The sequence below is a fragment of the Hydra viridissima genome, unplaced genomic scaffold (genome assembly GCF_058129835.1).
Source record: "Hydra viridissima isolate aposymbiotic clone 2 unplaced genomic scaffold, HvirCarnegie_v1 scaffold_4, whole genome shotgun sequence".
In the NCBI taxonomy this organism is placed as follows: Eukaryota; Metazoa; Cnidaria; class Hydrozoa; order Anthoathecata; family Hydridae; genus Hydra; species Hydra viridissima.
This window is the reverse complement of record NW_028324303.1, coordinates 13135845-13160264: the sequence shown is the minus strand read 5'-3', so window position 1 is coordinate 13160264 and position 24420 is coordinate 13135845. Positions and strand designations below refer to the sequence as shown.

At 28.2% G+C, this 24420-nt stretch overlaps 4 protein-coding genes across 18 annotated transcripts; 1 reads left to right on the top strand and 3 right to left on the bottom strand.

Annotated features, from left to right (window-relative positions):
• Nucleotides 1-848: 848 nt before the first annotated feature.
• LOC145182583 (single-strand DNA endonuclease ASTE1-like) lies at nucleotides 849-3505 on the bottom strand. The gene is made up of 3 exons (XM_080057764.2): nucleotides 3047-3505; nucleotides 1566-2752; nucleotides 849-1333 (listed from the first exon to the last, which is right to left on the bottom strand). Exons 1-3 carry the CDS (start codon nucleotides 3463-3465, stop codon nucleotides 1152-1154), a joined length of 1788 nt encoding a protein of 595 aa, XP_079913890.2. The 5' UTR covers nucleotides 3466-3505; the 3' UTR covers nucleotides 849-1151.
• A 41-nt stretch (nucleotides 3506-3546) lies between these two features.
• On the bottom strand, nucleotides 3547-13897 carry LOC145182582 (uncharacterized). 8 transcript variants are annotated; one of them, XM_090083871.1, is made up of 11 exons: nucleotides 11560-13897; nucleotides 11378-11449; nucleotides 11183-11293; nucleotides 9572-9648; nucleotides 9089-9243; nucleotides 7377-7456; nucleotides 5436-5525; nucleotides 4626-4723; nucleotides 4346-4512; nucleotides 4104-4230; nucleotides 3547-3685 (listed from the first exon to the last, which is right to left on the bottom strand). In XM_090083871.1, the coding sequence occupies exons 1-10, from the start codon at nucleotides 13135-13137 to the stop codon at nucleotides 4127-4129; spliced, it is 2532 nt and encodes an 843-aa protein (XP_089939997.1). In that variant the 5' UTR covers nucleotides 13138-13897; the 3' UTR covers nucleotides 3547-3685; nucleotides 4104-4126. The 8 variants fall into 8 exon arrangements, 5 of the variants coding, with proteins under 5 accessions (XP_089939997.1, XP_089939998.1, XP_089939999.1 ...); XM_090083872.1 differs by lacking the exon at nucleotides 3547-3685 and having other exon boundaries at nucleotides 3709-4230; nucleotides 4346-4506; XM_090083873.1 differs by lacking the exon at nucleotides 3547-3685 and having other exon boundaries at nucleotides 3714-4230; nucleotides 9101-9243.
• A 123-nt stretch (nucleotides 13898-14020) lies between these two features.
• On the bottom strand, nucleotides 14021-15055 carry LOC149889978 (uncharacterized). The gene has a single exon (XM_090085205.1). It carries the CDS (start codon nucleotides 15053-15055, stop codon nucleotides 14114-14116), a length of 942 nt encoding a protein of 313 aa, XP_089941331.1. The 3' UTR covers nucleotides 14021-14113.
• Nucleotides 15056-18265: 3210 nt separating this feature from the next.
• On the top strand, nucleotides 18266-24284 carry LOC149889977 (uncharacterized). Of its 8 annotated transcripts, none has more exons than XM_090085045.1 (10): nucleotides 18266-20392; nucleotides 21744-21948; nucleotides 22126-22236; nucleotides 22365-22487; nucleotides 22575-22640; nucleotides 22992-23114; nucleotides 23295-23467; nucleotides 23564-23628; nucleotides 23773-23867; nucleotides 23986-24284. In XM_090085045.1, the coding sequence occupies exons 2-10, from the start codon at nucleotides 21753-21755 to the stop codon at nucleotides 24084-24086; spliced, it is 1053 nt and encodes a 350-aa protein (XP_089941171.1). In that variant the 5' UTR covers nucleotides 18266-20392; nucleotides 21744-21752; the 3' UTR covers nucleotides 24087-24284. The 8 variants fall into 8 exon arrangements, 6 of the variants coding, with proteins under 6 accessions (XP_089941171.1, XP_089941173.1, XP_089941175.1 ...); XM_090085047.1 differs by having other exon boundaries at nucleotides 18357-20392; nucleotides 22126-22224; XM_090085049.1 differs by having other exon boundaries at nucleotides 18395-18535; nucleotides 21744-21817.
• The last annotated feature ends 136 nt before the right edge of the window (nucleotides 24285-24420 follow it).

The window sequence follows — 24420 nt, the reverse complement described above, 5'->3', positions numbered from 1 at the left end:
CATCAAACTTTCTGAGTAACCCAAATATCTACTTTTGGAATCGAAACTCTGACCACGCTTCAGCATTATCTAGCTCATCTAATTCAAAATTTCAATAAGGGCAATCGTTTTTAGATCTATTAATATCGTATAATAAATCAAATTCTATGTCATCGATAATATTTCCATCTCATGCTATAAAAAGAGCGTCTCTCGTAACTCCCTAACATGTCATCTTTAAATTTAATGTAAAACTTGATGCAAATTTTCTTGTAAGATCGTTTTAATTGTTTATAGCAGTTATTTTTCGGAAGTAATTTTAACTTAAAAATAAGTTATGAATAATTAATGACTTAAAACGCGCTTGAAGTTTTTAGCTGCTTAACGTTTTTTAAACTTGCAGCGGTAGCACACTTGCTAACGCTTGTACTTGTACTAACACCGCCTAAAGATAATGCGCGCATGCTGAAACTCACTATTAATATAATACTACTTTCGATCAGGTGAAGATGGCCGCCAAAATTTATATAATTAGCCGGCAGATGGCCTTTAATTAGATGTAATTAGAGGCCAGAAAAAAAGTTATTATATTTTTAGTTAAATTTTAATTTACATTTTATTTGGAAAATAAAATGTAGCCTTACTAAAAATATAATATAACTTTTTATGCCAACAGGCCCACCAGGAATCTCCCGGTATCCCGGCGGCCCAGTCCAAGCCTGAGAACCACCACACATCATGGCGCCAAAGCGGAAATTTTTAAATAATGCAACACAAATCAACTGTTCCATAAAACGAACATCGAACTTTTCAACTGAAAAAGACGACCCTAACTTCCTAGAATGCCTGTTATAAATCAGATAAAACTATTTCTTTGTTTAATTTGAATTTAAATAATGTTAACTATAAAAAATTGTTCCGTATTTTATTATCAAAAACTTTCGTATGGATCCTTTGTACTAATACTGTATATTTTTACATTTGTAAGGTTATTTGCTCCTTTTTCATTTAACTTCATCATTGATACGTTCGTTAAAAGTTCGTCGTTGATGTTGATTAATATTTCATTCTTTTACAGAGAGACCGACGTAACAATTTCCATGAATTGAGGCAATAGTTTACACCCTGCCATTTAAGTTCGAGTCTAATTGGCTAATTGATTTAACTTTAAGTTAGTCGAAAACCTCTAAAGACGCAAATCTATTGGATGAAGATTCAACATATTTTTTTTTTTCTTCTTTCTTCTTCTTCTTTGAATGATGGGTAAATTTAACACAATTAGATAAACCATCAGTGATTCTTTTTAAGAACAGATCGTATTTAATCACATCATTCACCAATCGATCTTCATTTTCTAATAAAAAAAAAAAAAAAAAAAAGAGCCATCGTTTAAAATTTTTTTGGCTTAATATTTGGCAGGGAAAAAGGGGGATAACAGAGTTTTGATATCGCATTTTGATTTAATAGAACTTATGATCTGAAAAATGGTACTTTGAAACTAAACATCAGAAAAGAATGTAGTACAATCGGCTTAATTCTATTCCAAATACGTTTTTTAAGATTTTTTTAAAAAAAGGTCTACATACCACCGGCTAACAGTTTTTTATACGCTGAGTGAGCTCGTTTTCCGCAAAAGATTTGACTTAGCTTTGGTAAAGAAAAAGGAAATGACAGCAAACAATTCACTACCATTAAATAAAAAAGAATAGATTGCCATTCGCAAAATCTATGACCAACTACAATATCAAAGTCTGTCTCATTAAAATTGAACCGTTTGTGACTATTTACTTTTAAGCTAAGATATGTTAAAGCAAGTGCCTTGATATGTTCAATACCAACTTGATTATTGGTCTCGTTAGACTTTATAATCCAATACCTTAAAGAAATAACTACAAGTGCATCTTCGTTCGTACATTCATGAAAATCTAAGCCCGCAAGTTGACACATGTATAATTTCTCATTTGAAGAGTTTGTGGTTAAAGCTGGTTTATCTATAACTCTCAAAGTTTCCTTATAGTCCAGTCCAACTCTTTGAAATTCTTTTATTGTGCCGGTGATTGAACAAAGATCATATACAATGTTAATCAGTTCCCGTGAAATTAACGTGGCACTTTTTGCCAAGAAATTTTCACTTTGAACAAAAAGGAAATGTGCACGATCAAAGTAAATATTTAGAACGCAACTGTGAACCCTGCCGTGACTGCACATGGTTTTCAAATAATCAGTCATTGAACTGTAACTTTTGAGATCAGCTTTAGGATTGGTTTCTTTCCGTAATAAGATTGGTAACAAAGAGTTTGCTTGCAATTGGCACAGACATAAATTATATTCATCTAAGATGCTTTCGATGTGTTTCTGTAAATCAACAGCTCTTTCACCCGCATCCTGAACAAAACTTAGAACTATTTCATGATTATCTGACTTAGAATTAAGGTATTCTGCGACTTTTTGTAACCGAGCATCGATTTTAATTAAATTACCATGATGATCAATTATACCGCTTTTTTTTTGAATTAATCTTAAATACTGGTTTACACTGTAATCGTTCCCTAGTATAATTGCAACAAAAGGGATTTTTTCTATTGCAAGACACAAGAGTTGAACGAGGTTTTTCAAATTATAACAATCAACGCATTTCAGATTAGATATATTCAAGAAGGACGCCATCGGAATAACACCTGATACAACATTAACAATGTAAAGATCTGAGTCAGACGACACAACTGGACAATTTAGAGCGTTGGCAAAAACTGCTAACAACATATCTGCTTCACTAGAGAAAAACAAAATAAAGAAAAGAAAAAAGGAAAAGTTATTTTAATTATCAGATTTAACAAAGAAGAAAAGAAAAAAAAAAAATGATTACGGCAAATCATTTTGTTTCTTGGCAAAAAACCAGAAATTTGAGCTGACAATGAAAAAACTTTACCCGTGATTTTGTTTTGCAAAAATATATACTATTAAATGCTATCCCAGAAACCAACGCGTTCTTAGTATTTTATTATAATCAAAAACCGTGCAAAAAAAATGACGCAAAAAAGACTAAGGTCTACATAAGAAAACTTACTTGGGCGCGATTACAAAATGAATGTTCAACTCTTCCATTACCTCAATTAGGACTTGTTTTGAAAATAAAGGTAAAGGAAGATTCCTATGACTTTTCTTTGGGTCGCTAATACTTCGTAGAGCTTTAATGCGTTGAATATTCCTTTCGCATATAGTGTTACACTTCAATGAAATGTTTATGCGACCATCTAACACCACAAAGGGTGTTATATTAATTGAATGCAGCTCATTGAAAAAATTCCGAAACGTTTCACCCATTTCATTGTACTCTCCTCCGTAACGACTAGAAACAGAGGCCAGCAAACTATAGAGCAGTGCATCGCCATCAATAACAACTTTTGAACCTCTCAAGTCTCTTTTTTCCTTGAATAAAGAAGCGTGGTGCAGTTCGAAATAAGTTGTTAATTGTATTATCCCCATCTTTTTAGGTTGGACTTTTTATATTGCTTCTTATAACACTAAAAATATTCCAATAGATAACAAGAAAAAAAAACAAAAACAGCCGGTTCTGATTTTTAGACATTTCCGAATTAACGTTTAGGATAACACTTCAAAAAAATCTTTCCAAGATGAATACCGCTCGTGCATATTGTTAAGGCACAAAGTGTAACGGTACTCAAGTCGTACATCAAACTATAAACTGTAATAAATGATAAATTTAAAGTTGCTTTGAATAAAATCCATGAGGTGGAAAAGAGAAGTCCATTAAAAAAACAAACAAACATAATTTTACAGAACTTATTAATACAATAACATAAATATCATTAAAAATATATACATAAATTTATAGCAACACGTTGTATTACTCTATAAATATATTTTGGCGTTCTTCACAAAAGGTTTCTTCAAAAAAGGTTTTTCGAACTTTTTATTTTTTTAGAATTTGTAAATGTTTCATATTTCATACTATATATAACATACCATATAGATTTGCTTTTATATTATATATAGCATCCCATACAGGTTTGTTTTTATATCTCCATAGAAAAACGATTAATCACAGTAACATTTGAAAATGAAAAATATTTTACTAAAATGCATACAAATAAAAAACTTACTAGTAAAAAAAAAACTAAATTCCCTAACTATGATCGTCTCGAACTGGATTGATTTCTTGTTCTATGTGATTTTCTTCAGAAGTATCCATGTACTGCTCCATTTCCAGTAAATCTTCTAGGGCGTGGACTATTAAAAAAAGGAACATTTTAAAATCAAAACATACAAAGATTTTAAAACATATTTATAGAGCCACAATTTATTCACACTACCTTCATTCTTGCTTAAAATAAATTCACGCTACCTTCATTCTCGCTTACTGTAGGCATCCTTCTAAACAAACTGATAGCACCACCAAGCAAATAAACGTACGTCCATTCAACATTCGACTGCTTATCGATAACCTTTTTGTCATTTGTACACAAGATACAGAGTAATGACAGACCCTGTCGAAAGGCTAATAATCTATCTCTTAAAAAGAAAAAAAGCTCACAAAAAAAAAATAAATAAATAAAATATTAACAAATATATTCTATCTCTAGGCTCACCGAATCTTATTTAAAAACAATGCAAAAAAAACTCACTTGACAGTTTTTGAAAGCTCCACATCACTAGTAGAGAATGCTTCCCATTGAAGAATCTTCAAGTCGTTAGCAAGAAATATTACAACATTTTCCACGACCAATTATAAAACAAACAAACAAAAAAAATGTAGTTTTCTGTGCATTTGGATCTAATGATGACCAGTTTCACTGTCGCAAACCCGTGAAATAAACCAGTAATATTCATTTTCAATAAACAATTTCATTTTCAATATCGCTGAATTGTTTTATTAATTTCATTCGTTTTATTCTTGGACATTTCTTAGGGAAAATTCATTTCAATTTTTTTATTTAATTTATTTTATAAACTTTTTTTTTTTTTTTTTAATAAATAACATAAATTTGTATTGTAAAACAATAATAATAATGTAATATAAAAAACAAGTGTGTGATTTATGTTCGTCATGAACAGTAAAAGTTACGAATAGTGCAATCATTTTTTAGCTTTTAGCTGATGTTGGTAAAGAATATCCACAACATAATATTTTGAATCAGAGGGTTTTAAAACTTAATTATTTTTATTTGGTTTTTTATTTGGAAAACTCCAACCCAAGACAAAAGACAAGTAACACTAACACATTGTATTTTGAGATGAATACAAGGTGTGTGAGTGTGTGTGAACAACATGCTAAACCCATTCCTCACTTCAAAATCTTAAGAAGATTGCTTAAAGAAGATAAATGCTTAAAAACATTTGAAAACTTAAAAGTAAAAAAACTAAGTGCAACAACAAAAACAACAATGAAAACTTAAAAGTAAAGGTGAAAAGTGCAACAACAATCAAGAACTTACTTCAATGGCACAATGATAATCAATATCAAGTAAAGTGTCCAGTGCTTTTGTTTGGTTTAAGGATATCAGAGATGAAAGAAACTGCACAAACTAAAGAGAATTTAAATTTAAACGTAACAGTTATTAACAAGGAGCTTTGTGTAATATTTAGTACCAGTAGCATATCCATGTTTGAAATTGTTTTATACAAAACTGAAACGTAACAAGATTTAATGTGAGATTTTTTGAAAGAATCATATAATCACTGATTACCTCTTGGCAAATGATTGCCTACTTTAGACCTGCCAAAATCATAACTTAAGAGGAGAAAAAAATTGAAAACAGATACCATTTTTTACTTTTAATTATGTCATTTCCACCATTCATTCTGTTGTAAAGAATGTAACCTCAGAGAATGTTCAAAACAGTTTCATTGTGCAAGCATGTACTAAAAGGAGCACATGAATTTTGTCAAGTGAAACATACTCTTGATGGTTAAATGACATGTTTTAAATCAATAAACAATTGTTTGTCATCTTGCAAATTAAATTATTTGAAAACTTTTTTACAAATAAGTTCAAAATCAAACGCATTCTGACTTTTGGAAAGTTAATAAAGAAAAGTCATTAACAGATCCTAATATACATTGACATATACTAACATATCCTAATATATATTGGCATACACTAACATATCTTAATATATATTGACATATATTAACATATCCTAATATATATTAATATATTAACAATGGGACTGTACTAGAAGAAAAAAGATCAAACAAAACAAGAAGAACTGGAAGTTTACTTAAAAATATCACATTGAGTTTACTATACTTTTGATAAATTAGATGAGCAAAGCAGTGGCATACCCAGGAATTCTTAAAAGCAGTGGCATACCCAGGAATTCTTAAAAGGCAAAGTATGTAGCAGAAAAACATCAGCAAATATTATGGATAAAATTACAGACCATATCAATAGGTTTTTCAATAATTGAATGTCATTATTTTGAAGAAAGCAGTTGAGTTAAATATCTACATCCTACATTAACAGTTGCTAACATGTTTAAAATACTGTGATTAAGAAAAATGCGTATGGGACATTTAATACTGAGTTAAACTTCTGCTTTTATAACCCAAGAAAAGATCTGTGTGATCTCTTTCAAAAATTCAAAAAAAAAAAAAAAAAAGACAATAAAACTTTAAAGAATGTAAAGAGAATAAGCTACAGGCTAGAGCAGAGATTGAACTGAAATTTTTTTGTGGAAAAGTTTACTTGTTTTGATATGTGAATTGTGAGGATACACAAAGGTGTGCCCAAAGAAAAAAATTTTTTTTTAACTTTTAATTTTTTTTTTTTGAAGTAGACATTAACATTTGTTTAAAAATGATGAAAATGAGTTTAAAGCAAAGAGATTGGCTGTTCCATAAACTGGATTCAAGAGAGAATATCTTTTGTTGATAGAAGGGGCTTTTGCATTGAATTGTAACTGGTGATGAAAAATGCTTACACAAGATAAGCACAAAAAAGATAAAAAAAAAAAAAAAAAAGTGCAAAACAGACATTCCAACATTAATGCCAGTGCTACCATGGCTTCAAAGTCATGGTGTGTTATGGTGAAACGTTCACAAGGAAACATTTTATTAGCAATTTATATAACAAAATTGAAACATAAATTACTTAAACACAGCAAATGAAATAATATTTTCCAGTACAATGATTGAACATATGTTGCAAAACTTAAAGAAATGATGCAAATGCTTAATGAGATGTCTTCTTTAAAGTCTTCTCTTACACAATCGAACCCTCACATTTATTTCAAAATTATAAACTTATATCTGACACTCAAAATTATATAAAATGTCATTGTGTACTTTTTACTTTTCAAAATATTAAATTGTTTTATAAATTGATAAATATATTTCTCACAAAGAAAGCAGCAGTCAAAAAAATTTTTTTTTACCTCATTAAATACTTCATAGGATGAAGCACATTTCATTTCTCTTACAATTGAGTGGCTGATTAACAACAGAGGACATTTATCTAAATCAAAATATAAAAAAAACTAATGACAATTTTAAAAGTACAACATGAAAAGAATTTCATACAAAAACATTTTTTTGAAAATTCATTCTTTTACTTCAAAAAAGAATTTATTTTAAGAAGCTTAGGAATTTTAACTATAACCAAGAAAATAGCAGTAAACATTTTCTGTTTATTTAGGAGGGGTAAACCTCTAAAAATCATCATTAAAACACTGGAACATTAGACAGAGAGAGAAAGACCATTTTTTTGAAAGTTTAAGTTGTTTGATGATATCTAAGGATAACTGCTATCCTTAGATATCATCAAACATACATACATACATACATACATACATACATACATACATACATACATACATACATACATACATACATACATATCATGATGCAATCAAACAACTACAACTTGAACTCTCAAAAAACAAAATATATTACATTTGCATTTAACATTTATTACAAATTTGCCACTTCTAATGAAGATCTAGGAAGTTACCTGTAGAGCTTGATATTTTAAAAATAAACCTTTATTTTTGAGGACTCATTCTCTAACTAATTTTAGACGATCTAAACTAATTTGAACAAAAAAAAACCAAACAACTCACCGATATATTGTATATATATGGAATTATTAAAATATTTCCCTAGATTTATTATAACCACATGGTCGAAAAAACAATTACAGCCTTTAACAGAATTTCTTTACACACTTGAGGTAATAAATAAATACAATTAGAATGTAATTACTTCTTTAAAGTAAAAAGAATTTGTGAACAGAAAAAATATTCCAGTTTTTTAATCAGAACTTAATAACTTATTTTATAACAATATTTGCTTATAGTAAGACAACTAATTATAACTAACCAGTAGATTCCATCCTATTTACTATTTGTCCATGATAAATATTGTCAAACAGCTGCTACTAAATAATTGTATTTTTAAAACACTTATTGCTATGCTGTTTAACATTCCCTGCTTCAACTAGTTGTTTTAATAAGGTTCTGGCACTCGCTTTGTTTGGCAAAGTACTTATTATAACTTATAACATTAATGCTAAATTTGAAAAGGGTCATCCACTTTTGCTATCCTAGTGCCTTTTTATTACAAGTAGTTCCAGTGATCTCATGATTTCTCAACCAATTTTCGGTTTCTTGATGAGAAGCATTTGAGTTAAATGAAACTGCTAAAATCCATTTTGAGCTTTTTTTTTACCAATTTTTTTTTTAAATCTTTGAAATTGTATTTTTTTGAGGTGAAAAATTATGAAACTTTTTTTAAATGACCCAATAATATTTATTTAACTCAGATCATTTTTAGTTTTGAAGTTTATTTTAACAAGAAAAGCCAATTTTAAACAAACAAAAATATATATATATATATATGTTTTGATCATAATAAACATTATCATGCAATATGGTATTGTCCCATAAATTGCTTCACATGTTTTTAACTAAATATGTCGGGACAATAAATAAACACATCACTCAGTTAAACCTAAAGATAATAATGACTTCAGAATTAGAGCTGAAACACTTAACAAAAAATCTAGGAAAGCATCAAAGATTAAATAAATTCTTCAAACATGCAAGCTCAGTAGTTTAAATTAAGTAAACAAAAAGTAAATAAAAATTACCATGAAAAATACCTGATTTTGTGCAAATGAGGTTGTAGATTTCTTTACATGTAAGACAATTTTGAAAAAGATGTAAAACGGATGAGCATTTAATAAGAGTTGTTTTTTGTAAGAACTTTACAATTATTTGGTCTTTGATCAAATACTCAACCAAGCTGTAAAAGGAAACCTAATTCTTAGATTCTTTAAATTAGTTAAAAGCAGTAAATATAAAAAAAAAGAGTCTAACATTGAATGTAATACAACAAAAATATTGAATAAATGCTTATAAAGTTTAAATCTTTGAAACGGGTTCTTTAAAAAAAAACAACTAAAAAATCTTCAATTTTTCACAAATCAGTAATCAATTTTTTGGTTTTGGTGATTGTTATTGGTTATTTCATAATACATTACACGATCATTTTTTTATAAAATGCACAGTTTTAACAATTCCAAACAATTTCATTTGGAGAGATTTAAAAAAAAAAAAAAAAAACTACTTACATATCACAATTATGATGTAATGCAGTTAACTTGGTGTAAAATAAAATGATCAGTTCAAATAAATCTGCAAAATTTTCCTAAAAATATTTTTGCAGATTATAAATTATCATTAATTTCATGTCAACACAGAATTTTTTAATGAAGCTTATAACAGGGTATTGAGCTTAAAAGAAGGTATCAAGCTTATTAATTTTTACTTTCAAAGGAATCTAGTTTTTAATTTCAAAAATCTATTTTATAAAGTTATGAAGAATATTGTCATTTATAAAGAGATTTTTATTTTGGTACAACTATAATTTCAATGTTAAAAATATCTGTTTTGTGTCAAATATGATGGTAAATCAATCATTTTGTGCTAAACCTGATGGTAAGTAATTTCTTTGTGCTAAATTGGTCTTCACAAATCTAAGTGTGCCTAAAACCTTTTCTATTGACTTTTCTACAGTTTTAAAAGTATTAAAGTACGATTTATCTTGTTGTTTTTTTATTTTATTGTTTTCTTGTTATTTTCTAGTTTTTTTGTTTGTTTTTTTATATTATATGGTGTTGTTGATATTTTATGGTTTTGTTGTTGTATCATTTTATTTATTGTTTTCAGTTTCCATTTCCTTATTTTTTGCTCAAAATATTTACAACTGATAATATTTACTTATTTTTTGCTCGAAAAATTTACAACTGATAATATTTACTTATTTTTTGCTCAAAAAATAAGTAAATCAGCTGTAAGTTACACTTACAGCTGATAAAATATTTACATTGTTAATGACACCATGGATTTGGCAGTTTTACTTATCACACTTTTTCTTGACAACTTAAAAAGAAAACTGAGAGCATTTTTTTCTTTTTGATTGTGTATTTTTTTTTTTTTTTAATTTATCTTTATGTTGCATATTATAACTCGGTAACCCAGTAAACTCAGCCATTTTAACATTTAAAAAGTAGTTTATAAACAAGTAAACAAAATAAACAGTTACACCCAGGAAAGCAGAGTATACCAAAGGAAGGTTATAAATTTATTGGCGAGATTGTAAGAGTGTAAGTTTTTACTTTAAAGACCCAATCAGACACTTATTACTGATCATTATTGCTTAACTTGATATGACACTATGAAGTAAAAATAAAAAGACTTTGACTATGAAATTACAAGATTTTTATATAAAAAAAAAGAGTAATGGTTATTACCATTAAAAATTTTATCAATAGCATGCATCAAAGCTTGAGTCATTTTAATCATCAATTTCAATTCAATAGAAAAAGAATAATGTTAAAAAACTAAAGCATTAACTAAACAAATACTTCATGCAAAAAACTTCATTTTACAGAAATTAAACAGCCATTACCTACAAAGAAAGTCTGATTCCAATTGCTGGAAAAACAGTTCCTATGAATTTTTACTTGTGTTTGGTATCAAATGTCTTTTTAAAAAACCAATTACGTTGTTGTATGATAAGAGAACCCTTCCTCTGGTTTTCTTTAGATCATAATTAAACAGAATCAATACTAGAATCATTTTCCTTTAGTTTTCAATAAGTTCCAAAACTTCAAAAAAGTCATTTCTTAATAACAAAATTGAAAAATTAAAGACATCAATTGGGTACTTCTATAAACTACCTGATCTAGTTGATTGATTTCTTGCAAATTTCCCCAGATTTTAAGTGCTGTACTTTGAATTTTGGATGGTAAATTATGCTGTTGGCTTGCAATGGTGCATTCATCCATGGACTGCAAATTTTTTAAAAACAAGTTATAGTGCACATAAAAACTCATTTACAAAATTTTTTTTGTAAAATGATTAAATAAACAAACCTCAACTAATACCAAACACTGATCATCATTTTCGTATTTATGAAAGAAATTGATTTCTCCAAAAGCAAATTTCTATAAGTATATGCTTATGAAAAATATTTGTCATTAATATAATATATAGGTGGCATACCTAATAGTATGTATGAAATACAAAAAGCTAAACATAAGTTTTTTTATCTTACTCTATGTGGCCTCTTATTGTCACAAGGAAATCTTTCTAAAAAACAGGAACTTAATGATTTACAAGTTAAGCAACCTTCTCCAAGAACAAATAAACTGTCAAGACCATCCTGATATACTTTTTTACAATGAGAACACAGTGCTTGCTTTTCAGTTTTTTTCTCGCTGTCACTTTTAATGTTTTCTTTCAAATGGAATTCAGGCGTGATTACCATTGTTCTTAGCTTTTCAACATAATCTGAAATTTTCATGAGAAAATTGTCTAAATATATGTCACTAGACTCCAACATGAAAAGGCAAGATTGCAAGATATTATAAGTCTCAAGTTTGTTTTCATTTCCATAACTATTTGAGTGATTGCAAAAAAATGGATCTTTACTGGTGGTTTGAATTTTATTTAATTTATTCCAATATGAAGTGGATTTCGGAAAACATTTTAAACTATTTTCAAAAATACTACGAAGCGTTTTGGATTGTACTTTATGATAAATTTCCTGCGATACTAGAGGAAGTGTCGAACTAAAACTTTGAATTTTTGTGGGACATTCCTTAAAACCATCAGCATTAAAGTTATTTTTAACTGATCTCTTTGGTGTTATGGCACTTTTTTTTTTTTGAGCTTCTATAATTAACTTTTTATTTTGCTCTTGAACATTCTCAATATCTTTTTGAATAAAACCTAACTGTGTTTGAAGCTTCTCTACTTCTAAAATAAGATTCTTTTCTTTCTCACTTTGCTGTGTCTTCAATTCATTCTCCAACTTATGCACTGCTTCTTTTAATTTATATTCCTGTTCAGACATTTTTCTTATGCTTTCACGAAGAATTTTTATTTCTCCATCTTTTGAATGGTACTTTTGTTCAGATTCACTTAACTTGACTTTTAAATCATTTAACTGACAAAGCGTATCTAATAGTTGTTTTTTTTCAAATGACTGTTGGACTGAAGCTATGTTGCCTGGTGGTCTATTTGGAGAGATTTTAGGTGATTCATTAACATTAACTATTTTTTCTTCAAATCTTTGGATATTTGGTTTTTTTATGTTTGAGTTAATGGAGCTCTCACCTAAAAGCTCATCTTTACAGAAGCTGTTGAAGGAGTTTGTGCTTTTTTTAGGTAACTTTAGAGTCAATGTGTTTCTATTAACTAATGGCACACTGCATGGTTCTTTAGTAATTTCACAATCGAAGTTATCATCCAGTATTTGGTCTAAGATACTACTTGAATTGTTTTTCTGAAGTTCCTTTACTTGCTCTTTAGTAGTTTTATTTACTCTACTTTGTAAAACCTGCTGTGTAGCAGCTACTTCAATTCTGTTGATTTCATTTGCTGCCTCACAAAAATCAAAACCATCTTCAAACTCATCAAGCATATTTTCTTTGCAACCAACTGCTTCTGAAATTTTTTTAGAACCATTGTTCAATTTAAACTTTTTGCTTGCTGGCTGTGATAACAATATATTTAGGTCGTCAGGAAAATTAGCTTTGTCACCCGACTTCTGAAAGTTGTTTTTCTCTACATTTTTGTTTGAGTCAGCTAATGATTTATATACAAAACGTTTTTGTTTATTTCCATGCATTATTAAATTGTTTTATCTTTACAATAAGCTAGTTGTAGCCAAGAAAAAAAAAGAGTAGAATATTAGTTACCCGTATAGCATTTTATTCTTAGACAGTTTTGTTTACATAGTTCTAAATTGATAGAACAGGTCATAACAAGAGATCGTTCTGTGAGAAAGTTCTCAAAGAATATCCGCGATGACTTGTTGACCTTTTTTTTTAATTAAAAATGAGTCCAGAAAAATAACCCAGGAGTTTTTTCTAACGCAGTTTAAGTTTACCAAAAGGTAAATTTAAACTGCGTTAGAAAAATATTTAGATCACTTAGATCAAAAAACCATTTGTATGAGTTTAAAAAACACGATGCTTAAAAATGTTGTTGGATACAGGCCTCACAACGTTTTATTGAACTTTCTAAATTCTCACGTTCAATTTTTATTAATGACTTTGTTTTGCGAACTTAGACCTCCCCTTATCTCTTTTTCTTCATTCCAATCCAACCTAAACTCAGGGATCCCTCTGAGAAGTGTAATAGAGTTATTTTTATGACTAATTGGCGCTAATTTACTTTTCTACCCCCCTATTTTTATTTTTGATTATGATAGAGAATTTTATCCTGATTAAGAATCGTATAAAAACATACACCTGAAAACCAAAGGAAAGTTCTCTAATTTGATGTTGAAGTGTCAAAAAAATATTCCAAAAACGCTAATATTCGCCATCTTTTTTTACAAAACTACTATGTTAATAATTCATGCAGTAAACATGAAATTATTTATTAAAAAAACTTTATAGCCCGGTTTTTATTTCGCTAAAACATTTTATAGAGAAATTTGTTATGTATTTTCTTTTTAAGTATTTTTTTCTTGAAAAAACTTCGAATTTCAATAACTTTTTTTCTTATTTTCAGATTATATAGATTTTTTTAAAAATATATTAATGATTTTAGATAAACAAATGTTTATCTAAAATATACAAAATATACATAAATATTATTCAAACGGGATATTCATCTACAACTTGGTTCCAAAAGTGAAAATAAGAATGTTCTTTAAAACGTTGCGCCCACATAAATTCTGACAAATAATCGGGAATCATTTCTCGATTTGTGGGCCCAAACATAGCTTTAAATTTGGCTTTGCTTCTTTGCCACATTGCCTCAACCCTGTTTGTTGTAACACTTGTTGCGGGATCAACAAAATGTAAAGTATGGTTTACTGTACCATGTTGAAAGCCTTGCGCTGCTAAACCTCGGTATGCTGCCCACATATCGCTCCATATTTCAGTTCCAGGACGAATCCATTGTATGATGATGGGTAGTAAGGTTGCAGCATCGCGGTGCGCTACAGGAATGAGTAACCCTTCTTTAGTCGCTATATCGTACGCACCAAAAATCCATTGATCTTCCACAATTCTACCTCGGTTGTATTTCCTTCTTGAAAAAAGTGATTCATCTATTTCCACTATTGAACCTGGTCCTCCTAATTGCACACGGTTATTAAGGAAATAAGTAACGGCAATGTCTCTACAAAGTTGATTCCAATCAACAACAGTTTTATTGCTACCAATTTCTAAATCCTTTTGAATGTCTTCTACTGAAAGGCCACGACTTTTTCCGGCGCTACGAGTCCAAATATAAGTAATACCTATTACTTGCCAAAGTTTCAGTTGAGATCTTTCAAAAAAACTCCCAACACGAATACTTATTTTCTTTTTGCATTGTTTTTGCATGCATCTCCAAATCTTTCCATCGACATTATCACTATTTTGTTCGTTGCACTGGATGTTACATCGAGGACAGACCATATTGATAGCAAGTAAACCAAACTCCCTGCACCAACGGATACACTCGTTATTATTGTTTTTAAACCTGCGACCAATTTCCGGTAAATTAAGGCTATCAAATTCAATAATAGTCGGTCGTCTAGCATTCGCCATTTTAATTTTAAAACAGAAATAAAGAAACATTTCTTATAGAGAGAGTCTTTTATAATTACATTTTGTTTTTTGCAAATTTTTTGCATCGGAATTTTCATGAATACTTTCTGAATTTTCATGAGAATTTTAATTACTTTTAAACTACAGAAACCAGGCGGCGTAATTAAATAGTGAAATTTTAAAGTGTTGTAAAAAAAGATGGCGAATATTAGCGTTTTTGGTATATTTTTTTGACACTTCAACATCAAATTAGAGAACTTTCCTTTGGTTTTCAGGTGTATGTTTTTATACGATTCTTAATCAGGATAAAATTCTCTATCATAATCAAAAATAAAAATAGGGGGGTAGAAAAGTAAATTAGCGCCTGACTAATTAAACGTAGGAAGTTTAGTCAAAAGATATATTATCGCAGACAAAAAAACATCTTTTGCCTGTTGAATGTTAAAACTACTTATTAAGTGGGTTCACGCGGAACGAGGTAAAAGTAATCCTGCAGTTAAGCGATATAAAATAAATATATTATTTTGCTTTTAGCGCTCTTGATCGTGGAGACTTATAAGTATTTACAACAAAGTAGTTAATTGCTTGTTGGTTTTTTTAATCGTTTTTGTTTGCTACTTTTATGATTTTTTTTATTGTTAATATTCATTTATTTTACTTTTTTATATATTTTTATAATTTTAGGTTGTTTTAGGTAAGTTACTTATTAACCCTTTCCTGCCTTACGGTACTTAGAAGTACCACCACATTTTTCGTCTAATAGCTTAACACAAAGTTCCTGACGATACTTTTAAGTCTAGGTCTTGGAAATAGTACTTCTAGGTACAATAAAAATCTTAGAATAATCTGAGCGTTTCCTTTTACCTACCTTATTATGATAAAAAAGTTAAAAAGCGGAAATTTTCAAAAATTACTACCCCGGCAGGAAAGGGTTAAGATAATGGAATATAGGATACTAAAACTATTTTCTTGCTAATATATTCTTAAGAAACTTAAAAATGAGTAATACTTTTAAATTTCTTTCGAATTAAACTTCTCTTATGATTTTTTTCTTTTTAAGCTCTTTATGTTACATAGCATTACTTCATGATTTGTTATTTTCATTTTCACCACCGTAGAGTTATTTTCATTTTCACCACCGTAGAGTTAATTTCATTTTCACCACCGTAGAGTTATTTTCATTTTCACCACCGTAGAGTTATTTTCATTTTCACCACCGTAGAGTTATTTTCATTTTCACCACCGTAGAGTTATTTTCATTTTCACCACCGTAGAGTTATTCAAGAAAAAAAATAAAAATTTTTGGCGCTTAACTTCAGGACTGCCACCCTAGAAATCCCTTTTTGGGGATGATAGATTTATTCTCAGGTCGCATCAGAGAAGATACCACCAAGGCCATTTACCATGGTCCTCATGATACATAGGGGCTTCTAAATCCTTAAAGCATAAAAACCTCACTAATTATATCCCAGTGGGCACCAAGACGTCTATTAGATTTCTCAACAACGTCTCAGACTGGTGTGTAAATGGCGTCTAAAAGACATTTCGATATTAACACCTTATAGACGTCTGAATTCAGATGTCTTTGAGATATCTCATGTCAATCATCTGTGAGACTTCTACATACTAGATGTCTTCGAGACACCTCAAATTAGTAATCTTAAAGACGGCTACTAAGTTAATAGCTTTTAGACGTCTGAATTCAGTTGTATTTGAGGCATCTCAAATTAGTCATCTGTGAGACTACTACCCATCAGATGCCTTTGAGACACCTCATACCAGTAATTTTGAAGACGGCTAATTTGCTGTAAAAAAGGTTACAAAAATATTAAAATTATTTGGACTAATATTTTGATTTAGTCCAAATATTTTAATATTTTTGTAACCTTTTTTACAGCAAATTAGCTTTTAATACAGTTTATTCGTTTCCGACTAATTTTTATCATTAAAAACTTTTATCACTCCTCCTTATTTTTTATCATTGCACGAAGACGATTCAGCATATTATAAAGACAAGTTAAAGCCATTTCTTTCAAATCTTTATTATGGCTCCAATGTCAAATAACTTCTTCAATTAGTTGGGTCTTTTTTGAGACCTTTGTTCATGGAAATTTCTCGCTTTAATAACTCTCATACATTTTATATGGGGTTAGGGAGTTACCTGGCTAATCCAATATGAAGTTTTTTAAGCAGCTAATAGTTTTTAATGGATTTTGCAATGTGGGATGAAAGTCCATCTTGCATAAATGTTTTTTTACTGTTTATTTGGAAACTACTCGCTCAATTGAGGTAAAAGACAAGCTTCGATGACTTTTTTGTATTGGTCCTGTTTCATTATTATATCTATAATTTACAGCCGACCAAGGACTTTCCCAATGATAACCGACCAAAACATGGCTTAAGGAGGATGTTTAATTGCTTGGATTATACAATCTTCAAAGAACTTTTGATTGTCAGCCCTTTTGATATATTGAGCCTTTTGTGTCATGATTTCTATGCTAAACTCATCATTGAAGCAAACCTTAAGAAAAGAGAATAAAAGTTTTCACAGAATGTAAAAACTAAAATTCTAAGAAAAAAATTTCTTATTATTGTATTAAAACAACTTACCGATTTCCAATCATCAACAATAAATACAGGCGTTTTTTTCTCTGAGCATTTGTATATTTTGGCAATTTTGCCAGCCTTCTACTAATTGTTGCTATATTTAGTACAACCTTGTTTAACTTGCTTGTAATCGAGAAACGTATAGAAAATCTTTTTTCTTTTACTAATTTTACTAGCATTCTCTCATTCCTGGGTGTTATTTTCTTTTTTCGATCTCATTTGCTTTGTCTCCGAACACACAATGGGAGGCCATTTTTTCAATTTGTCTTGGATTCGCTTTACGGTCCATCTTGATATGTTCCCGGCAAACATAAGACGTCTTAAGACCGTCTTATTCAGGTCTTTAAATGGTCTTGTCTTCGATTGACGTCTTCAAGATGTCTTTAAGACGTCTTTTAAAAGACTGTATGGTCGAGAAACATTGCGCGTCTTCGTAAGACGTCTTCAAGACGTCTTTTAAAAGACTGTTGCGTCGTGTAAAATCGCTCGTCTTCGTAAGACGCCCTAGAGACGTCTTTTAAAAGACTGTATCTTAGTGAAAAATCGCTCGTCTTCGTAAGACGCCTTAGAGACGTCTTTTAAAAGACTGTATCGTAGTGAAAAATCGCTCGTCTTCGTAAGACGCCTTAAAGACGTCTTTATTTTTCGAATAATTCTACCAAACAAAAAGACGTCTTTTAGTCGTCTTAAAGACGTCTTTAAAAAGACTTTCGGCGTGAATAAACTTAGTGTCTTTTAAAGATGTGAAATTTTTCATAAAAAGTTTTATCTCGACCAATATTAATTCTCTAAATCATTATTCTAGAAAAAGGTTTTATATAGGTATCATTATGGAAACTGAAAATAGAATGAAGCGTCGTCGCTTGAATAAAAGTATGTTGAATTTTATAATGACATTTGAAGATGAAGATATTAATGATAGTACATCGAATTTGAATCCTGATTTTAATGCTTCTCAGGCTGAGCCTGAAAATCCTTGTAAAGCCCTAAATAATGTTTTTAAAGAAGAAAACAATAAGTCTTTGAGTTGTAATTATGAGAATTTTGAATGTTTTAATGCAGCACCACTTTTGACAACAGAAACATTATCAGAAGATTTAGCAATGTGGTCTTCGAAAAGCAAAATTTCTCAAAACCAATTAAACGAGCTTTTGAGTATTCTTAAAAAACATGGTCATTCAGAGTTACCAAAAGATGCAAGAACGTTTTTAAAACCCTCTAAAGTTGTTACAGTAGATAGGAAGTGTGGTGGAACTTATGCTTACTTTACTATTGCTGATGGCATAAATAATTTTTTGAATTTGAAAAATGATTCTCAATGTACTGGGTTATCAATTACTATTAATGTTGATGGGCTACCTCTTTTCAAATCTTCTAATCTTCAATTATGGCCAATACTTGGTCTTATAGAGAACTATATTTTTATCATTGCACTTTTCTGTGGTGATGGTAAACCAGACTGCTTGGATGGTTTTCTTAATGATTTTCTCAAAGAATCTTTATTGTTAAGTGGTGAAGGTTTATACTATAATGATAAAAAAATTGATGTTACACTTAAAGCATTCATATGTGATGCACCTTCTCGCTCTTTTCTTAAATGTATACAAAGTCATACAGGATATTACTCCTGTGAACGATGCCAAGTTAAAGGATTTTATGAAGAGCATAGAGTGGTTTATATTGATAACAACGCATCAACTCCAAGATTAACTGAAGAGTTTAATTCCTTTTTGTACACTGATCATCAGAAATCTCTTACTCCTTTAGCTCAACTTAAAATATCTTGTGTTTCTGATTTTATTTTGGATTACATGCACATGGTTTGTCTTGGTGTAGTAAGACGTATACTTACTTTTTTAAAGTCTGGTCCAAAACATTGTAGACTTTCAAATGGCCAAATAAAAAAAATATCTGATAATCTGTTAAGCTTACGTGGTATGATGCCATCTGAATTTGCTCGACAACCACGTTCCCTTTTAGAGTTAGATCAGTGGAAAGCAACAGAGTTCAGACAATTTATCTTATACACTGGTCCCTTAGTTTTAAAGGGTGTTGTTAGCAAAGAAATTTATAATCATTTTCTAACATTGCATGTTGCAATGGTAATTCTCTTAAATGAAGACAGTGAATTTAGGAAACATTATCTTGCTTTTGCTAGAGAACTCATTAATTATTTTGTTATCAACTCAAAACATTTATATACAAATTCATTCTGTGTTTACAATGTTCACTGCTTACTTCATATTTGTGATGATGTTGTTAAATTTGATTGTTCACTAAATGACATATCTTGTTTTCCCTTCGAAAATTATATGCAGACATTAAAGAAAGCAGTAAAAAACTCAAAGAGTCCTGTTTTTCAAATAGCCAAGCAATATCAAAGTATACAATCTATGTTAAATACAAAATCTCGAAAACTAAAAGTTTCAGTGAAGCTGAATAATTCATGTTTTTACATAGGAGAAAATCAATTTTGTTTTGTTGATGAGAAATTATCATCTGGATTTTTTAAGTGTAGAATATTTAGACTTGATTTACAAAATGATTTATATACACAACCTATTCAGTCTAAAATCTTTCAAATTTTCTTCATACCAAGTATTGATGAAATTGGAGTTAAGTTTGTTGAGTTAAAAATGGAAAATCTTTGCCGAAAGGTTGTTGTTCTACCTTGGAAGGGAGGTCTTGCATGCTTTCCTTTATTGCATGAAATAGAACATTAATTGAAAGGTTTTTAAGTTCAAATTTCTTTTGATTAAATATTTTATATTTATTATGTTTAATTAATTTGCATCTTGTATCCAAAGTTATATATATATATATATATATATATATATATATATATATATATATATATATATATATATATATATATATATATATATATATAATGATTTATTTTTAACTTTATTTTTCCATTTTATTTGTTTTTTACAGTTAATATTTTTGTATAAAAAGATAATTTTTAATTGAAATTATCTATAAAAAAATAAATATAAAAAAAAAGTTAAATTATCAACAAAAACCTAATAATAAGTTGGAATAACAGAAATAAGTAGCAATAACAAAAGACAACTGTCTTTTAATTTAAAAAACTTATAAAGGAATGAAAAGGAACAAAAAAAATCATTAGGTTAATAATTATGGTGATAATGACAAGGAAGAGCACTAATTTGTCTGAAAAAACAGACAAATAAAACGAAAAAAGGAATTAAAAACAGCGTTAAAATAACTGTGTGGGCAGTTTAAATAAATCTGTTTAATATTTTAAATATTTAAGATATTTTACTTCATCACTAACTATTAAAGGTAGTTTTAATAAATAATCTAAATAATAAAGAAATGAAACAATTTTATAAAAAATTAAATCTCTTAGATAATTTTTTTTTTAATTTTACTTTTTTAGCTCTTTAACTTTATTTCTTTTATTTGTTCATTTACTGAATTTTACTTAAAAAGTGGTTTTTTTAAATTTCAAAAAATGATAAATAATTGCATTTAAATACATTTTTAAATAAAGCAAAGATAATTTCAATTAAAGATTATCTTTTTAAACAAAAATATAAACTGTAAAAAACAAATAAAATGGAAAAATAAAGTTAAAAATAAAGTTATATATATGTGTATATATATATATATATATATATATATATATATATATATATATATATATATATATATATATATATATAATAACATTATTATAACATTGTTTCATTTCTTTATTATTTAGATTATTTATTAAAACTACCTTTAATAGTTAGTGATGAAGTAAAATATCTTAAATATTTAAAATATTAAACAGATTTATTTAAACTGCCCACACAGTTATTTTAACGCTGTTTTTAATTCCTTTTTTTGTTTTATTTGTCTGTTTTTTCAGACAAATTAGTGCTCTTCCTTGTCATTATCACCATAATTATTAACCTAATGATTTTTTTTGTTCCTTTTCATTCCTTTATAAGTTTTTTAAATTAAAAGACAGTTGTCTTTTGTTATTGCTACTTATTTCTGTTATTCCAACTTAATATAAGACTTTTGTTGATATTTTAAATTTTTTATTTTTTTTTTCATGATTTAGTTTTACACCATGATTTGGGCAAGAGCTGTTTGGATAGAGAACTTTGAGGAAATAGAAGATGTTGTTCCTAGAAGGTGGATAGATACTGATAAAAAAATATTATTCTGGCCTGCAGGTGTATCTTATCATAGAGCTGTTAAAGATGAATTGGATGTGGATGAGACATGGGACAAATATAAACTTGTTAAAATCAAATTTGAGAGTGGTATGAAATATTTTATAAGAGCTATAATATATATATATATATATATATATATATATATATATATATATATTATAGCTCTTATAAATCCAATATAAACATCAAATATTTTGCCACCATGTATGTGCTGGCAAAATATCTGATTTTATATTGGATTTATAAAAGTTTTGATTCTTTTAGATAATATGGAAGAACTAAAAGAATATTGTTACACCACAGCAACAGAGGAAGAAGATGAAATTGATATTTGTGTTTCCAAAGATACCTTTAAAGTGAAAAGTAATGTTAATGGTATAATTACATTTAATTATATTTATGTTAATTATTTATTTTTATTTGTTTAATGTCAAATATATATTGTAAATTAATATGTTTGTATAAATACTAAAAGAAAAATAAATAAAACTATTATGTTTTAGAGTTACTTGACTTTCCTTTGCCTCCGCCAGTTTTTAAATCTGTGTTGAAAAAACCATTAAAAAGATCTTTTGACTCTAATTTGTCATCTGGATCTACTTCCAAACAATCTAATCTGTGTTCTGGTACATTTTGTCTCTTAAATTTCAATTTTTTCAATATTAGAATTTATATATTTTTAATCTACACTATTACTGAATTCCTATTTTTAGCTGAAACTTCTTTACTTCTACATTCAACTACAGAGGAACAATCACCTTCATATTCTGGTGCACTATGTATGTATTATTTTTGATATTTCTACTATATTTTTTGTTCATTAAAGTTGGAATATTCTTTTATTGTTAACTTTATCTTTGTTTCACTTATTTTTACATTCACAATCAACTGAAATGGTACAATCAAATTTTTTTTTATATATAATTTTTTTTTATAGACTCTAAACTAAAAAATATTATAATCCCCCTCCTCTTACCTATCAACTTTTGTGGTCTCGAGGAGCTAAAGCCTAAAATAAGAAAAAAATGTATTAATAATAACAAAGTACCAAAAATTTTTTAAAAAGATTTGTTGCAGATTAAAAAAGTAACTTTTTATTATTTATATATATAATTTTTTTTTTGCTTTAGTTATACCTCATACATCAGAACCAAACAAAAAGCTTCAGAAAACAGACATACAAGAAAAAACCATGATTCAAGCGCTTGGATCTGAGAAGTTACTTAAAAATAAGTTTCCTATGGAAGTTGGAAGTAAGCTTTTTAACATTTACTTGATTTTTTTATTTGGAGTAAGTAAAATGTGGAGAGTTTGTTCTCACATTTGGATTTTTTTTAGGTATAAGAATAATACTTGTAAACAATTTTGAAAATGTATTAATAAATGTTTTGCATTTTGTATATTTCTTTTTTCATTTTCTTCATATAATTTAGAATACCAACACATGATGTTCAAGATGGTTTCAAAGGTTCTTGAAAACCAGGAGCTTATTTTAGCTATAAACAAACAATCCAATAGTAATTTTGCAATCAAGAAATTAGACACTATTGCAGAGTATGAGGATTTTATCAAAAGTTTAGAGGATGATTGTGTTCGACTTGATTTGGTAAATCTTTATCCATATGTAAATCTTTATAATCCATATAAATTAAAAGTGAAAATAGTTATTTTTTTATAATTATTTTGCCAAACTTTTATTTAGGTTAAACAGCTCAGTTTTTTAGGTGCAGAAGATTTTAAACAACTGACAAGATTGGTCATGAATAGGTTTTTTTATTACATTTTGCATAGGAATCATTTTTCGTATTTGTGGTAAATATATTTTTCATGTATAGTAATTATGGAAATCAATAATTATAAATTGTTTAATATTTTTCATAAATTTTATCATTTATTCGATATGTTTTTAAGATTATTTACAAATAACCTGTTGACACAGTTCAACTTAAAAGGTTCTGGTGGAAAGATTGGTTTGTTATCAACTAAACTGTATGACTTAATAGAAGGTAATCTAAAATAGGTTTAAATTATTCAACTTTTAATTTAGTTAAAAACCTATTTTAAGTTAAATTTATTTCCAATATATTTGATAAATATATCCTACATGATTAATTTGATTTTTAGAAGTTATAAAAAGAAGATTTGAAAAGGTTTCAAATGCTGAAATTAAACAGCAAATTGGACGGTATTGTAAAAATGCTCCTTCACGGCAAAAAACAAAATAAAAAAATATTCTTTTTTATTGCTATATATTGTATATATTATTATATGTTGTATAAATTGTTAAATAGAAAGATACTTGGTAACAATCCAACTAACTGTATTATATGTACCTTTTTAAATTATTTGCGTTGTTTTTTTTTTTTAATAATTTTCTTTTTCTTCTTTAATAATGTTTCCAAAAAACAAAGTAAGAACTTGAACTTGCTCAATAGTGTTTTTAATGTTGTTAATACAATAGGTAATCGCAACCTAAATATACCATTAATACTACACAGTTTTCTTAAAACATAATTAAATAAATCTTTAGGCCGTCTTAAGTAAGACGCCTTTAAACAA

Bases quoted from the DNA above. Each gene is read 5' to 3' on its own strand.
- LOC149889978 (XM_090085205.1), bottom strand. From the start codon at position 15,055: ATGGCGAATGCTAGACGACCGACTATTATTGAATTTGATAGCCTTAAT.
- LOC149889977 (XM_090085045.1), top strand. From the start codon at position 21,753: ATGATTTGGGCAAGAGCTGTTTGGATAGAGAACTTTGAGGAAATAGAA. The intron at 22,488-22,574 runs GTACATTTTGTC...TCCTATTTTTAG, and splicing joins ACAATCTAATCTGTGTTCTG to CTGAAACTTCTTTACTTCTA. The intron at 23,115-23,294 runs GTAAGCTTTTTA...CATATAATTTAG, and splicing joins GTTTCCTATGGAAGTTGGAA to AATACCAACACATGATGTTC.
- LOC145182583 (XM_080057764.2), bottom strand. From the start codon at position 3,465: ATGGGGATAATACAATTAACAACTTATTTCGAACTGCACCACGCTTCT. The intron at 2,753-3,046 runs GTAAGTTTTCTT...GTTTTTCTCTAG, and splicing joins CATTTTGTAATCGCGCCCAA to TGAAGCAGATATGTTGTTAG. The intron at 1,334-1,565 runs GTATGTAGACCT...TTTTTTTATTAG, and splicing joins TAAAAAACTGTTAGCCGGTG to AAAATGAAGATCGATTGGTG.
- LOC145182582 (XM_090083871.1), bottom strand. From the start codon at position 13,137: ATGCATGGAAATAAACAAAAACGTTTTGTATATAAATCATTAGCTGAC. The intron at 9,649-11,182 runs GTAGTTTATAGA...AAATATTTTTAG, and splicing joins AAATCAATCAACTAGATCAG to GAAAATTTTGCAGATTTATT. The intron at 7,457-9,088 runs GTAATTTTTATT...ATTTTGATTTAG, and splicing joins AAAATCAGGTATTTTTCATG to ATAAATGTCCTCTGTTGTTA.